The 17,791-nt window shown below is 36.9% G+C and overlaps 1 protein-coding gene across 1 annotated transcript; it reads left to right on the top strand.

Moving 5' to 3' along the window:
• The first annotated feature begins 8,839 nt into the window (after positions 1-8,839).
• On the top strand, positions 8,840-14,265 carry LOC123690433. Its single transcript, XM_045633865.1, has 4 exons — positions 8,840-9,029; positions 9,722-11,772; positions 12,322-12,754; positions 14,048-14,265. Exons 2-4 carry the CDS (start codon positions 9,724-9,726, stop codon positions 14,263-14,265), a joined length of 2,700 nt encoding a protein of 899 aa, XP_045489821.1. The 5' UTR covers positions 8,840-9,029; positions 9,722-9,723.
• Positions 14,266-17,791: the final 3,526 nt, after the last annotated feature.

Raw genomic sequence — 17,791 nt, 5'->3', positions numbered from 1 at the left:
TCTACATTACAAGTATCTCCAGTGTGGCCTTGACCACACTTGTAACACCTGGGCTTTGACCTGCATTGGACCTTGGTGTGTCCAAAGTGGCAACAATTAAAGCACTGAATTGTGGGATACACATACAATTTAACCGGCATAGAATTATAACACATAAATATCCGTTTAGGCAAAACTTGTCCATCAAATGTAAAAACAACTGTTTGTGAAGGTTTCCACGTAGGTGAGTTATTGACCATGATTTTATAATTAAGGCGCCTGATTTTTATAATTTCCCCACACCCAATGGGTATGTTAGTGTTTTCCATAATATCTTCAGGAGACCATTCCGTTGGTACTCCCCTAACCAAACCCATCCTTGTAATATTGAAAGTAGGGATAAAAGCTTTCATGTTGTTAGTTGGTAAGCAGTTTGAATTTATAAAGCTGTTTGCGCCTGTATATTTACTAAAAGTTAATGTCATTTTATTTCTGCCAATACGTTTTAAACTACCATCTACAATATTTTTAAACAGAAATTTTTTTAAAAATCTCCCGAATACAACTGGGTGTAAAACTGTGCTATCATCATCAGCAGACTGTACTTTCTGCACATGTACCACAAACGGGCCGTGGTCATTGGCATCGTAACTAGCCCTACCAATTTGTGTGGTGGGTTTAAAAGATATACCGGTGGAAAGAGGCATTGTTGTCTTATTTGTGGAAGGACTAGGTGGGGGCAAATTGTTGGTTGGTGGTGTCACAGTGGTCTCAGCAAATTCATCTGTGCATTGACAAGAATGACTGTCTGAGGGTTTAGTGTTCTGTAGTACTTTTGCGTTTCCTTTTATTGCAATGTTTGCACATTTTGTGTAAATTTTGCCTGTGACTGCGCTTCAGCTTCCTTTTAGAGGCCAAAGAACAGTCTGAATCCATACCGGATTCATTAGAAATGGTGATAAATGCAACCGCGGGGGGCGCCGTGCCCCCCGGGTCCGGAGGCTCGTTCATAAAACTCAGAAAAGCTTACCAAAACTCGAAGAAAGAAGAAGAAAAATATAAATAATAATACAAATTATAAATATATACAATATTTAACTATTCTGATCACTAAATTTTTAAAAATATTATTGTACAGAAAATTCAAACAAAAATCGCGCCCGCCAAATTCGAAGCTTCCCGCGTTTTTTCTTCTTACAATTTAAAAAATCAATTTCATTCACCGACAAGAATAACAGCTAGCACTGCAACTTGCATAGATAATATATATAGTGACATAGCCCCTTTAAATGTTTATATTTTCAATAGATTTAAATCTGATCACACTGGTCAATGGTTTGAATTCCAATTAAGGCAACAAAAACCAGGTAAAAAGAAGAAAATTTTGATAACTCCGATGACAAATGACCGTTTGGGCAGATTTAGGGAAGTATTGGTGTATAGAATGCCATTTCTGTGTGACAACTCATCCCCTAATAATTTATACAGTACTTTTTTTGACTCAGTAACTTTGTGCAAGAATTATTAATTCGGATGTGTATTTTGGTCAATAATAAGCAATCTTCAATAAATTAATACTTTGACACAACAACACTTCCAAACAAACGACAATTGCAAGCCGACTAAATTGCGAATCATGTTACCATCGTCAGGTAGTTGCCACACTTTGTGTCCTTTGTAAATAGTTGGATTATTATATTCGCTATCTCACACGCTGTACGCTGATGCCTGGTCTATACCATAGTCCGTCTACGTTGAAGTTTCCTCTTCCCGACTAAAAAGGCTCGCAGGAGGCCCCGACACATTCTAACGGATCCGAATGATCCAATTACAATAGCTAACGACAAATGAAAAGCAGCCCGCGCGGCCAATAATAATAAAAGCAGAAACAATCAGACTAGGGTTAAAAACCGCCTTATCCGGGTAAGGCGATGACCTTTACTACGCATTTCGCTCACTCCAGTGAGCTTCCGTCCTGCCCTTCAGGCGATTGACACCCCTGACAATCCAATGCGACGGCCCAAGCCGAGGTTTGAGTCTCACAGGAGACGCCCTTGCGCGAGTCGCGGTAACCCCACCCTTTCCGGCTGAGCTAAACTCGCCAAACAGCCCGTGCTGAGCTGTAAAGGCCCTTCATGCTAACAGCGAGATTCCATACAAAAAAAAAAAAAAAAAAAAGTTGAAGTTTGAATAAGGAATCCTTGGCAGTTGGCAAGCGAATATAAATTATAATGTGGTGGATCGTTCCTTCTGCTTGACAGTGATTACATTGATTGTTTAAAACAATCCCAAGTCTTGCTCAGTCTGACGGAGCAGTATTATGACCAAATCTCAATCTGTTTATTGTTGTAATGAAATCTCGACTTTCATTAGTTTTCAATTTGTCATACCATGGTTTAATAGGTAGGTTATCTTGTATACTTCCATACCACTTGCCCTTGTTTTCCTGATCTTCCTTCCACATTCCCGTCTACAGAGTGTACATGTTTTCCTTAATATTTAGGAAATAATCAGTAAAAGGAACGGATACTCGGTTAATGTGAAGGCACCCACATAAAATATATATATTTACATTCTTAAGATGATATTTATACAATAGGTCTTTTATAATATACAAGATGTAGTTAGTTTTATAATTTACAGAAACATCACTTAGACCCTTTATCAGGCTTAAAGTATCCATTATTATTAAATAGTATTAAGAGTCATTAATTACACTAATTTGCAGTAAGGCCTGATAAACGGCATAAGGCTCTGTAGTAAAAATGGAACAAGATCTATTCAAAACAAAGCTTTGAGAAAACTTGGTCTTCGAATCATAAAAGGCTGCATGAACATGATAAGTGCCCTTGCTGCCATCCATGCCATATATATACTATATAGTGTAATTAGTAATATCTAATATTTTGTGACAAGAACTGCATCATATCAGAATTATTATTAATTGTACTTGGGATAATATTTACTGGATGTGAAATGGAGTGATAGCTGTTAAAGTAACATGGCCAGAGGGACTGTTTACTGGTATTTTTATATTTATTATTAATTTCTACAATTATCTTCTACCTATATCTCGATATCTCTTATCTTTCTAAAATTATGGACAAAGGTGGTGTATATTTGTTAAGAGTTATTCCAGTTAATAATGAAGATGGAGTAATGTCTAGATATGGTGCAATTTTTTAACTATTTGCATATTATTTGAAGATAGTAATTTGACACAGTATCTGTGTGCAAGTAAGAGTCGTCTCAATATTAATGGCATAACTTTTGTCTCAACTTCCATGGCTCTTATGTAAATGAATTGCTGGCCGGTAAGTACCACAGATCGCATATAATAGTTAATTATTATGTATAGATCGTAGATGAGCTCAAAGTTGAGTAATTTACGTCTTGAATCTTGAACATATCACGTTAATGTTCTGCATATGGATCTATACGCAAAATTGCAAGTAAACCTATAAATTTTCCCATCTAAATAGTATGATATATCGCCACAGTCTTACGCCAACAAACTGTGAGGTTGACCGACATAGTCCTACCTATGTCGGTCAACCTCTATGATACAATTACTATTTACTAAGAAATCTGTGGTAAATCGCTACATAACTTAAACTACTGTGTATTGTATTTGGTGGTTTATGGTTTTTTTTTTAAGAGTATTTCTGTTTTTTTTTACCAAATCTTAGTCGCAATCATAACTTTTCCTTTTTATAAATCCATCAAGCCGTTTAGTTTAAATAAAAATCAAAACTACCGTTTTTAATATTCGTACTTATAAAAAAAATGTTTTTAACCACTGGCAGTAGGCCCAAAGGTCATTGTACGAAATTCTTCGTGCTCCGCGTCCGTACTATATACTAAATTATCTTTATAAATTTGGTTGTTGTTTTCAACTTTTCAGTTTTTGTGGAAGTTGATAAATATTTAGTGATATCTAAAATAGTGAATAATTATATTTTTCATCGATGTCGTGATCCGTGCTAACACTATCACATAAATTAATTTAAGTCAATCCTTACATTATTATAGTTGTAGCGAATGGTACAACTTTGACGTCAAATTATGCCGCCTAAAACCACTAGTATAGTAGTAGTAGGAAGTAAGACACTAAAAGTAGGTATCTAAAGAAAATTTAGGGCTTACGAATAGAGCTGAACATAAAGCGGGTTAAGGTTTGCAATTCAATACCTAGATTTGAGATCGGGGAGGGACGGAGGAGGGTATATTTATCACCCCCAACCAATTTCAAGTACCAGAAACAGTTATTTCAATAAAAAAATATAAAAAAAACAAAACATAATACCTAACATTAACCGGGCCCATCGTCATCAAAGTCATCCACATAAGACGGTCTTTTACCAAGCATGGTTCACCAAGTTTAAAAAAATTCAAATAAAATCACGCACATTCACGAGAAAACAAAATAAATGTAACACTAATGCGGCGTCCTAAGTGGGAGCGATCGTACGATGGCGCGATGCGTTTTTCATCTCACGATCAAAGTGGTCGTGCGATGACCTAACAGGTGTCCTAATAGATCGCGCGATGTCCATCCTGTGATGCCGTCGTTCGATGGCAATATTGCTTTAAAAATTGCAAATGACATTGAAAAAAGGAAACGTAGACAACATAAAATATATAAATTTTACCTAAAAATAAAATTTGTATTATGTTTCCTAAGACGTCCGAGGTCCATTATGAGAGTACATCGTTTCCGTTTCCCACCACGTGACACCGCCGCCAGCGCCCAGTGTTTGAAACTGGAACTAACTTTTTATCGCGCTAAAACAAGCCGCCAGAATTCTTGTTCATTGTGTGTCTCATAATTAGAGAACCAGGAAGAGCTTGTTTGGACCTCGGACTATGTACTTTCATGACGCCACTTTGCCTTAGCAATAATTTAATTTATGGGAAATCTTTCTAAAAACTTTAGCGAAGCTACTCAACTACGCGGCGATGATTCGATACCCGATTCCAAAGGGTTTTCTTAACCCTTAGCTCCCAATAATTGCGGGGGTAGCTGGTCGTACAGGATCCCTGGTTGTAATAAATAAATTTGTCAAGGAGCCACGCCTATTATTAGAGACGGTTATGAGTGTCCTAAGACAAATGACGGATTTAGATGCTTATTCGGGCAAGATAAAACGTCCAACTTGATTGTCTATACGTTTCTGTATCTGTTTTAGAACCGAAAACCAGATGCAAAGTGATGGAATTACGGCTAATAATAAAATGATGAAGGTCGCCACGCAAGAGTCAAATCATGAACTCTGCGCCGAGACGCCGATAAAATTATAATGGATGTGCATCCCATGCTGGCAATTCCTGCGTGATTGGTTTAGCTATAAGCGATATGAGGAAAGGAAATGCTTTACTATGTATGTTTTTAATAAATTATTATTAGATGGAATCTTAACATCGCTTAGAGTCTCACAAATTGAACCATATGCCAGATGATCATTTGGTAAATAGTTTTGCTAAGTATCTAACTACATCAGGAGGAGCCGGGAATCGACATATTCTGTTGACAACAATTTACCTATTTATACCAAATAGGGGCATATGTTTTCCTTGTTGAAGTTCTTCAACACGACGAAAGAAGTTTTTCGTCTCGTTTCCAGTTGTCTGTTAAAGATTCCTAGACAAAAACGCTTCCAACTGTACTGTAATTTCTGCACTTAAGGAAGGTTAACTAGTTACGGTATATATCAGGGTTTGGCTTAGATTCCGTACTGATAGCGAGAGTGCAAGTGTTCGGGCTATCAAATCCGGGCGCCAAAAAATGCTTCCTCCACCTGGGTGCTATTATTTCCCTTAGAATGAGATAAAATGGTGCAGCACTCGAGGTAGAAGCGCTGGCGGTGCAAATATCAACACTAGATCGTAACTCCAGTATTTGCTTAATGAAGGAGTAGTTAAAGCAAACGTTCGAGTCTAATAGTTGAGCGACACATAACTTGCTAAGACATGAACCTCTCCAGAAGCGAAAAGATCTATATGGTTCGAATATGTCCGTGGTTGCCTTTTTAAGAGATGCCTTTTGGCGCCCCTGCGATTGCGCGAGAGGTAATTGGCTTCCACGTTGTACATTCCCGGCAAGTGTCGTGAGGGATAAGTACAATATTCAAACTGTACGTCAGTGCCAGAAGATCTATTGTAAATTTTAACAGCATTTGGGAACCTTGTTCCTTCTTCGTTTTTTATGTACTATACAACAATTTTGCTGTCGCTTTGCAGGATTAACGTCCAGTTCTTTAGGACCTCGGAGTGTGTCAAAGAGATTGCTGCTACCAGAGCGTGCATCTCCTTCAGATTACAATGCCACTCCATCTGACTGTGTCCAATAACCTTTCATCATCGGTGACAATATAATGCATATGCCTTGTTTCGAAGTGAATCGGGGTCTTGTGACTGAGGTTATGCAACCACCATACCATGTCTTGATTCACCCCCACTGCAAGAAGACTCGGAAAAAAGAGGAGGTCTCCTTAATGAATTTATTTGTCGCTGCAGTGTTTAACAATGCAACCTTCCCCGGTGGGTGATGAAGGTCGCAAAATTGAGAAAGGGTTATCCACTATACCATGTCTTGATTAACCTCCTCTGCAAAAGGACTCGGGAAAAGAGTAGGTCTCCTTAATGAATTGCTTTATCGCTGCAGTGTTTAACAATGCAACCTTCCCCGGTGGGTGATGAAGGTCGCAAAATTGAGATAGGTTATCCACTATACCATGTCTTGATTCACCTCCTCTGCAAAAGGACTCGGGCAAAGAGGCGATTTCCTTAATTCATTCCTGTATCGCTGTAGCGTTCGGCAATGCGACCTCTCCCGGTGGGTGATGGAGGTCGCAAAATTGACATACTCTAAGAGGCGTTGGGCCTGCTTGAGGGTCCAATTTGCCGGCTGACAGGCGTGTTAACTGGCGCTGACAAATTTTGATTACTTTCTCTGCAGGTGAGGACTTTGCATTTAATATTGTGTCCCACGTGATACCCGGAAAATCGATCGACCTTATTGGAGTGCATATCGACTTCTCTAGATTTATGGTCCAGTCCAGATTCTTAAGGACTTCTGATAAAGGGCATGGCTACGAGAACCTGGGAGTTCAGAATTGTTCTGTCCTGTTGGACAAGTAAGTAATCATCCAAAAAAAACAAAACGATTACTCGTAAGCCTTGACGGCGTAATAGCTCGGCTGTCCAAGTTGTCGCCGACGCAAAAAATTTCGGAGCTATGGCCAACCCAAGAGGTAGACAAGTCATTTGAAGGAGCTTTCCCTCATAACTGGTACACAGAAAGAAACGATGTTCGTGGAAAATCGGTACATGGTACTGGGTTTGGCCGAGATCCTTTACTTATTTTTACTTTACTTTTTTTTTGCTTTATTATAGGAAATTTAGCATTTGGTGGTGATGAAACAGATGAAAAGGTTCTGGTTTCATGAAAATAAGGATTTTGGGTTGAAAATAAATAGGATTGATTTATTTTTTCGTTATTACAAAAGAGCAGATATGAACAACGGGGTCAGTAGGGCTGGCTCCAGTATTTATTATGGTTTAGAATCATAAAATGGATTTCCAAGACATCGAAGTTGAAACAGGTGTTTGCAACTTTTTTAGGATTTACCGCGTTGGCAGTATTAATGGCGGTTTTCGATTGAAAGGTATGCGAGCTTAGGTAATTTTTATAGCATGGAAGAAGGTTTTAATTTCGCCCAATTTTTGTGATAGTACCTTAAACAACCGCCGGAAAAGCCTTTCGAGTCACTTATACTTATATATCTATCACGTATTTATTTTATCTGTTATTTTTGCACCCCCTTTTTTCTTTTCGTGATCATCGAAGTTGTGACTCTTTTGTCCTTGTTTTGAGTTTGTATCGGTTACAAAGAAAGGGCTTTTGACTGTCCTGAGAAGTTGAAGCTACAGGCTATTCAGAACGTTCAGATAATTTAACGCGTATTGTTTTAGGTTGGTACTCGCGAATTCTGCCAAATTTGTCAATACCACCAACTTTATGTAAATATGTAGATATGTCCGGATTGAACATGTATTCCGAAGAGGGGGAATTCTTTTAAGGTTTTTTAGCAATGATTTACAGCGAGATTCTAAGACTTCGGCCCGCTTGCCGCAAATAATTTATAAAACATCGTAAGCCCATTACTCACTTTATACTTTAACCAAAACATTCGTACAATTGATCATGTATAGAATTGAATTAAGCGTTACGTTCAAGTGAGAATACCACTCTAAAACGCTACGTAACGCCTTATTGACTAACTCATTTTGAGCTACAAACGCGTTCGATAAGACCGCACAATTTCGTTCCATGATATACAATTATAAAGAATCCTCTAGGAAACGTCTTTATTAATTTTGAAATGGGTAAAAGCAGGAAAAGTAACGCATTTCTTTTGTATATCATATAACGTACACAGTTCCAATCAGAAGTGTTAAGCCGCATGGTTCAAAAACGGGTCGTTTAGGTTTGCATTATTATTATATTATATAGATTCAGGCACTTTTTAAACATGCCAGTGTAATGAATTTAGGATAACTTATTATTATTTTACAAATTTATTATTTAAATTACGTTTATTTTAATTAATAGTTATATTCAATTTACAAGTTACTTTATTTGATGATTGTACTTGATTCACGATTTAACGAATTTATGATATGTTATTATTTTACAATTTTATTATGCTTAAAATTATTATTTATAATTTAGAATATAGATTATTTGATGATTGTATTTGTTAAATATGTTTTACTCGATGTAAGTAAGTTAATTGATTCGATACCAACATTCACGAACAAAATGACGAGTCGTCTTGAGACGATCAAAAATAAGCGGGGGCATTGGGGCCGGTCCGCTTGACGAGGACGGTCGTTAGTGTGAAAGCTGTAAGGTTGCTTGGGAATCATAAGTGCTGGAAGTACATATTATAATTAATGTTGTAACAAAGCAGGCGTTTGTATTGTACGACGAGGATCGATTGTGAGAATTCGTTACAATTCAGAAGCGGGACAAGACCCAATCTAAGGTGCGTACAAGTGTTTTATACGACTATTAATGTTATTTCTATAAATGATTAGAAATCGAACGCCCCACGTGCGCTTTGGCTACTAGAGATTATGTACGTCAATCGAGCCATGTGTGCTAATTAGTTATAGGTTATGCGTACCTACGATAGGAAGCCAAGTGTGCTTAGTAGTTATAGGTTATGCGTACCTACAATAGGAAGCCAAGTGTGCTTAGTAGTTATAGGTTATGTGTACCTACAATCGGAAGCGAAGTGTGCTTAGTAGTTATAGGTTATGTGTACCTACAATAGGAAGCCAAGTGTGCTTCAGCTGCTAGAGGCTATGTATGCCTATCGAGCCATGTGTGCTTAGTAGTTAGAGGTTATGTGTGCCTACAATAGGAAGCCAAGTGTGCTTCAGCTACTAGAGGCTATGTATGCCTACCGAGCCATGTGTGCTTAGTCGTTAGAGGTTATGTGTGCCTACAATAGGAAGCCAAGTGCGCTTCAGCTGCTAGAGGCTATGTATGCCTATCGAGCCATGTGTGCTTAATAGTTAGAGGTTATGTGTGCCTACAATAGGAAGCCAAGTGTGCATCAGCTACTAGAGGCTATGTATGCCTACCGAGCCATGTGTGCTTAGTCGTTAAAGGTTATGTGTCTAGACAATGAATTGATATACTAACATAATAAAATGATATTTTATTTTTGAGGTATGGATACTGATGAAGCGATGACTCCCGAAGGCTCGCCTTCTCGAAATGATGAATTTCAGAGAAAGCGTTCACGGTCTTCCTCCAAGGCAGCAGCTAACTCTAAGAGAGGCAAAAAGCGATCAAAGAAGAAACGCAAAGTGTCTTCCAGCTCCTCCTCCTCCAACAGTGAGTCACCCCGTAGTTCACGGTGTGCAAGTAAGAGACGATCCAAGGAAAAAGGTAGTTGGTCTACTGAACAGGTACTGGATATATTTAATACCCTTCAAGGGCATAAGTGCAAGACAAGTAATTTAAATAATAATCTTCTCAACAATGTAATACCAGAATTTGATCCGTCAAGTAAAACTCAGAATATCGACTGTTGGATTAGGAAAGTAAATGAATGTGCTTTAATCTATGAATGGGACGAGAAGCAGACCATACATTTTGCTCTGCAGAAACTGTCTGGCTTGGCAAAGAAGTGGTTCGAAGCCCTTCCTAGCGTTGTTTTCAATTGGTCAGAGTGGCAGGACAAACTTACAAGAGCTTTCCCAAATGAGCAAAATTATGGTCGGCTTCTCGAAGAAATGTTATCTCGCAGTACTCGTAGTAACGAAAGTTTACGTGAGTACTTCTACGATAAGTTAACGTTATTGAACAGATTTGAAATAAGAGGCAAAAAGGCCGTCGATTGTATTATCCACGGAATACTAGATACATCTATTAGAAGCAGTGCACAGGCACTGACTTGTCGCGAACCAGAAGACTTGTTGAATTTTCTAAGCTCCCAACGTCCTATATTAGAAAATAAAACATTCAATAGGAAACGTAGCGATAATACGATAGTTCGAACGGGTAACACTGCATCATCCTCAGGCGAAAGTTTGTTAACTTGTTTCAATTGCCGCTCAAAGGGACACCCTTACCTTCGATGCCCTAAACCTCTTACGAAATGTGTAAAATGCCATCGGGTAGGCCACAACAGCGATAATTGTAAACTAGAGCCGTTGATCTTGCGAAATGAGCCTAAACAAACGGATAACCAGGATAGAAAAATTTTAACTATATCTACCCTCAATAACAACAGCGACAAATTTTACAAAACGGTTAAGGTAAACGATAAGTCTGTAACTGCATTTATTGATTTCGGCAGTGAATGTAGTTTAATCAGGGAATCTGATGCTCAAAGTCTGAATTTAACTAAAAACTCAACGGAGTTGCCAGTAATCAAAGGGTTCGGGAACTCTAAAGTATTTCCAGTATATAGGACCAACGTCGATTTGAAATTAGATGAAGTTGAGGTTAATGTAGAGTTACTGGTGGTTAGCAATCATTTCCTTCAGTCGGCTTTACTTATTGGTCAAAATGTTACTGAACTTCCTTGTGTTACAGTATTTAAGAATAGTCGTCAGTTAACTTTTTACCAGAGCCCTGATATCGATACCATACCAGAGCCGGTAAAATGTTTGAAGTTAAATCTTGATAACGATACCGACATTTCATTATCACGGTTAGTTGAAGCTACCGCATCTGACGCTGACTTCTGTGGAGATATTTATATTGAAGGTTACTGTAATGGTGAGCCTAGGAAAGAGCATTATTTGCACCAGGGAATTTATAGGGTTGTTGATGGAAAGTGCTATTTGCCCGTGACAAATTTATCTGGTCAAAATCTTACATTATCCAAGAAATGCCCTATTGCTAAAGGAACTTGTTTTGTTGAAAAAGATAGTATCCATGTAAATAAAGTAACCAAAAATAATTCGGAATATGAGCCTTTACTAATATCTGACATAAATGTTGGTCCTCAAGTTAACAAAGAGGCATTAGTTAGACTTCATTCGCTTTTACTCAATTATCGAGATTGCTTTGCATTTAATTTAGGAGAAATAGGTTGTATCAGCTCAACTAAAATGAAAATAGACTTATTGGATGACAAACCTGTAGTTTACCGACCGTATAGATTATCCTTTTCGGAAAGAGGTCAGGTTAAGGAGATAATAAACGACTTGTTGCAAAATGATATTATACAAGAGTCTAATTCAAATTATGCCAGTCCTATTTTATTGGTAAGGAAGAAAACAGGAGAACAGCGCTTATGCGTTGATTATAGGGCTCTCAATAGTAAAACGAGGAAGGATTGTTTCCCTTTGCCGATAATCGATGATCAATTAACTAACCTTAGTGGCAATAGATTCTTTACATCGTTAGATCTGATTTCTGGGTATTATCAGGTGCCGGTGGCGGAAGAGAGTCGTCCATTGACTGCGTTCGTGACGCCAGATGGTCATTATGAATTTAAAAGGATGCCGTTTGGTCTCGCGAATGCTCCAGCTGTATTTCAGAGATCAATGAATACAATGCTTGGTAATAAACGTGATGAGTTAGCGTTGGCTTATTTGGATGACATTCTTGTGCCATCGGTTACCCTGGAGGAGGGATTTGAGAGGTTAGAGAATGTTTTGAAATTGTTACGGCAAAATGGGCTCACTTTAAAATTATCTAAATGCCGATTCTTCAATAATACCCTGGACTATTTAGGCTATGAGATTTCTGCAGAAGGCATACGTCCTAACGAAAGTAAGATTCTAGCTGTTAAAGAGTTTCCTGTTCCTCAGAACGTACATGAAGTCCGTCAGTTTTTGGGACTAGCAGGATATTTTAGAAAATTTATCAAAAGTTTCGGTGAGATAGCCAGGCCTCTTACCAACTTACTCAAGAAGGGTAATGTTTTTAAATGGACAGATAAAGAATTTCATTCGTTTAATACCTTAAAAGATAAGTTAATTGACCGACCAGTTTTAGCTCTATACAATCCTAATTTTGAAACTGAGTTGCATACGGATGCAAGTTCTCTAGGCGTGGGTGGGATATTGATGCAATGGCAGCTGGAGTCGCGTGCTCTCAAGCCAATTGCTTACTTTAGCCGGCAAACCACCCCGGAAGAGCGTCACTTGCACTCTTATGAACTCGAGACCCTTGCAATTGTTTGTTCGTTAAAGAAATTTAGGGTATATTTGTTGGGGATTGAGTTCAAAATTATAACAGACTGTAACGCTATTCGAACCACATTAACGAAACGCGATTTAATACCCCGAATAGCTAGGTGGTGGCTTTTAATAAGTGAGTTCAATTTTAGTATAGAATACCGGCCAGGCATCCGCATGACTCATGTGGACGCACTGAGCCGTAACACAAAATTAAAACCCGAGGTTATCGATAATTCTGCAGTTACAGTCTACAGTATCGACACTAATAACTGGCTCTTGACTTTACAAATGTCAGATCCTGAGATATCCCGAATATATAAAATTCTTAAGCCTGAGTGTGATGAAGAAGCTAAAGATATTAAGAGAAACTATTTAATTAAGAACAGTTGAGTATATAGGAGAGTTGATGATAAGCTCTGTTTAGTAATTCCTCGCAGTGCTCGATGGCAAATATGTAAATCTAACCATGATGACGCAGGTCATCTAGGAATATCAAAGACTACCGAGAAAATTCAATCTGTTTTCTGGTTTCCTAAGTTACGTAGATTTGTAAAAAAGTATGTTAAGTCTTGTATTAAGTGTGCTTATAATAAGGATAATACGTCTCGACATAAGAAGGGTCAGTTGTATCCGATAGAGAAGGTTAACATCTCGTTCCACACCATTCACATTGACCACTTGGGTCCATTTGTCAAAAGCAAGAACGGCAATGTTTACATTCTCACCATAGTGGATGGATTTACCAAGTATTTGTTTGTAAGAGCTGTTAAGGATACAAAGACTAAAACAACTGTTAAAGTATTACAAAATATTTTTTATGACTTCGGTTTACCATCCCGAATTATATCAGATCGAGGTACCTCTTTTACTTCAGCAGCTTTTAAATATTTTTGTGATACCCATGGTATTAAACATGTTTTGAATGCTGTTGCGTGTCCCAGAGCCAACGGCCAAGCCGAAAGATATAACCAAACGATATTAAATTCACTTGCAAAGTATTCTGACGGTGAGGACGAACGGAACTGGGACATGTGTGTAGGAAAAATTCAGTGGGGAATTAATAATGCAACAAACTCCACCACTCAAAAGACAGCTACGGAAGCATTATTTGGAACCAGATTGAAAGATAGCCTAAGTAATATGTTAGATATAAATAACGAGCCTAATTCAAACCTTACAGAAGTGAGGCAAGAAGTTCGTACAAATATTGAGTCTAGTCAAATTAAACAAAAACATACCTACGATCAAAACAGAGTTCCTGCCCCGACTTATAAAGTAGGGGATTTAATTAAAATAACTAGAACTAATTTTAGTAATAAAGGTAATAGTACTAAGTTAATGTCAAAATTTATAGGCCCCTTCAAAATAGCAAAAATTTTGGGCAATGATAGGTATAAAATTGTCGAAATACCTGGCTTTAGTAAACGCAAAAATAAATTCGATAGTGTGGTTGCGGTAGACAGGATTTGCCCGTGGATCAATATAAATGTGTCCGAACATAATGATAATTTAGATGCAGTAGCTAGCAGCAGTAGTACGTCTGATAGCGAAAGTAACAAAAGTGACAAATAAACTATCACACAATCAATCTGAATCCAAATAATAGCCGAATGTAATGATTGTAATAATGATGTAAATGTAATGAATTTATGATAAAAACCAAATGTATAGATAGGTTACAATTAGTTCACATGAAACTAAAATATTTTGATAGTGTACTTATTTGAATTTATAAAACCTTCCCATGATTATATACCGTGCGTCAGGAGATCGCACGTAGTCGGACGGCCGAATGTAATGAATTTAGGATAACTTATTATTATTTTACAAATTTATTATTTAAATTACGTTTATTTTAATTAATAGTTATATTCAATTTACAAGTTACTTTATTTGATGATTGTACTTGATTCACGATTTAACGAATTTATGATATGTTATTATTTTACAATTTTATTATGCTTAAAATTATTATTTATAATTTAGAATATAGATTATTTGATGATTGTATTTGTTAAATATGTTTTACTCGATGTAAGTAAGTTAATTGATTCGATACCAACATTCACGAACAAAATGACGAGTCGTCTTGAGACGATCAAAAATAAGCGGGGGCATTGGGGCCGGTCCGCTTGACGAGGACGGTCGTTAGTGTGAAAGCTGTAAGGTTGCTTGGGAATCATAAGTGCTGGAAGTACATATTATAATTAATGTTGTAACAAAGCAGGCGTTTGTATTGTACGACGAGGATCGATTGTGAGAATTCGTTACACCAGATAACGCAGCATAATTGAAGAAAGTATTATTAAGATGACTCACCAATTTCTGCGACAATTACTGAAACCTATAAAACAAATCTGGAGAAGAATCACGTGAATTACTGCGCACGTGGTTATTTCGTCTTTGTTTTGGCGGCGGTTCATCATCCTCTTCACTCGTGCTTTTGCGAACTTTGCGGAGAACTCGGCTTGTTAGAACTTGCAGAGACAAAATCTTCCGTGACATTATGAGAAGGCTTTGTAAAGTGCGGGCTAGGTACGTTGGACCGCGTGGCCAACACCACCGATTTTAGCACTTTTATTAACCATTTTTCACCGATTTTAGCACTTTGATTAACCATTTTTCACTGATTTTAGCACTTTTATTAACCATTTTGTATTTATAACGTGAAAATCGAGTTCACCAATTTACGTATATATAAATATTTCCACTTTGAAAATAAATTTTAGGTCGATATAACTTTAAATATACTGATTCGTTTTTAAGTTTGCACTAGCGACTGTGCTAGACGAAAAACGACGCAACAATGAACAAGAATTCTGGCGGCTTGCTTTAGCGCGATAAAAAGTTAGTTCCAGTTTCAAACGCTGGGCGCTGGCGGCGGTGTCACGTGGTGGGAAAAGGTCGGTAACTAGCGGTTTGGGCGGAAACGGAAGCGATGTACTCTCATAATGGACCTCGGACGTCAAACGGAACACATAATAAATAAACTTATAACTTACCTTTAAGCGGCCCCTTTGCCAGATGGGCTATACGGTCAATATCAATATCATCTTAATTCTTAACAATATTCATAAGGTAATAGGTTATAATTGGCAAGATGTTTTTTTTATATTTACACTACATTAAAAAAGTGTATTTATCTAATTTGAATTCAATCTAGGTCCCCTGGTTGCGCCAAATTCGCATTTTTTTTATCTTAATGGTTGCTCAATATATCCCTCCTTAATGTCCTTCCCTATGACGGCACTAGTACCGGAACGGGCTGTAGGTGACGCATAATAATGCGTCGACATTTAAAAAAAAGGGAAATTGAGCAGCGGGTAGTGTTAATTTGGTCGCCTCGCATTGTGGATTTGTTTCGGTCTCCGCACGCATCGTATAGTTTCATTTTAACCTTATTAATTATTTATCTTGTTTATTGTAATAATTGTTTTGTGATATATATCGTTACATACTTTTTCGTGATAAAGCGTGTCTGTGATAAAGTTAGTGAAGAAGCTCAAATCCAGCAGCAAGAAGCCACATCCAGACATAAGAAAGGAAGCCAAGAAGGTTCAAGGTACTGTGCCGTGTCCTTTCTTTCTTTCTCCAGTACAAGACCCAAATATTGAGCAACCGTATTAAGAAAATTACAGTCCACTTTAAATTGCAATAAATATAAATAATATAATCAACAACCAGCGCCGCCATTTTTTTTTTTGGTCCTTTTCGAGCCGTATATGTATCATATCTCTTAGTTAGGCATATATATTTTCGTATATTTTCTTTCAATTTTGTTCGTTAGGTGAAATTGCCGGTGGGCATTTTTTATTACCTGTATAACGACAATTTTAATATAGATTTTAAATATTATATGTATTTATAAATCTATTATCCGTATTTCATATCCCGTATTACGTATTTAATAATATATTGTGCCTGATTTGGTGAGAATGATCATGCGTAACATTAGTACCTACATCGCTTTTTTCTAAAAATTGTTTCATAGTTAACAATCGAAATAAATCGTATTGTTCATATTTAATTTTTTATTTTTTTATTTTATAAAGTTAATTTTGAAACGATTAATAATTATTTGTAGATAATATGGACAAAAGAACAAGAACAAAGGCCGGTGAATGTTCACCAATCGAGTTAGAACATGTTCAAAGTTCCATATTATTATTACAAGCCCGACAAAATTCGTATTTTTCTAAGATGCAATCATTATAAGATTTGTCGTTAAATATTAATAGTAAAGAAGACGAAAAAAATTTCCAAATTAAAACGTTTAATATACAAGTACTTCGTAGTGAATTTAATGAGTTAGTAACTCAATTAAATATTGAACAAATGAAGCATAACCCTCAGTTCACTCCTTCTTTTCAAACATGGGAGTCCTTTGAGGACCTGTACGTAACCATACAAAGTAAGCTGCAGGAAATTAAAAATACTTCACCTGAGGAGAAATTAGATCACCCGAAATTGAAATTGCCTCCAATTAAATTACCACAGTTTAATGGCGACCCAAATAATTGGACGTCGTTTTATGAAGCCTTTAACCATTTAGTGCATAATAATGGGTCAATTTCGAACTCAGAAAAGGTGTTTTATCTTTGTGGGCAACTAACAGGTAAGGCCCTAACTGTGATCGCTGGCATAAATCCAACCGCGAATAATTATAATTTAATTTATTCTACCTTGGTTGATAAATATCAAGATATACGGTCTCTCGGCTTTCAGTATTTAGATAATATATATAATTTCAAAACATTAACTAGCTCTTCTACAGAGGGTTTAAATAATTTTCTTGATAATTTTGTTACATCAATCGCAGCATTTGAAAACCTAGAAATACCTAATAAATTGAATTTTTTATTTTTATTTTTGGCACTTAAAAAATTAGATAACGAAACAATTATTTCATTTGAGAATTCCGTTAGAAAAGAAAAATTACCCTGTTACACGCAATTAGTTATGTTTTTAAGAGAACAGTGTAAAGTTTTGGATCGAACAAATTCTATTATTATTAAACCGGCTAATAATAAATATGCCAAAACCGTGAAATCTTTTGTAACTTCTAACTCTGATCAAACTAATTTAAAATGTCCTTTAT

The sequence above is a fragment of the Pieris rapae genome, chromosome W, assembly GCF_905147795.1.
Source record: "Pieris rapae chromosome W, ilPieRapa1.1, whole genome shotgun sequence".
NCBI classification, from domain to species: domain Eukaryota; kingdom Metazoa; phylum Arthropoda; class Insecta; order Lepidoptera; family Pieridae; genus Pieris; species Pieris rapae.
Note: the sequence above shows the minus strand (reverse complement) of the source record. Positions and strands in the feature narration are given on the sequence as shown.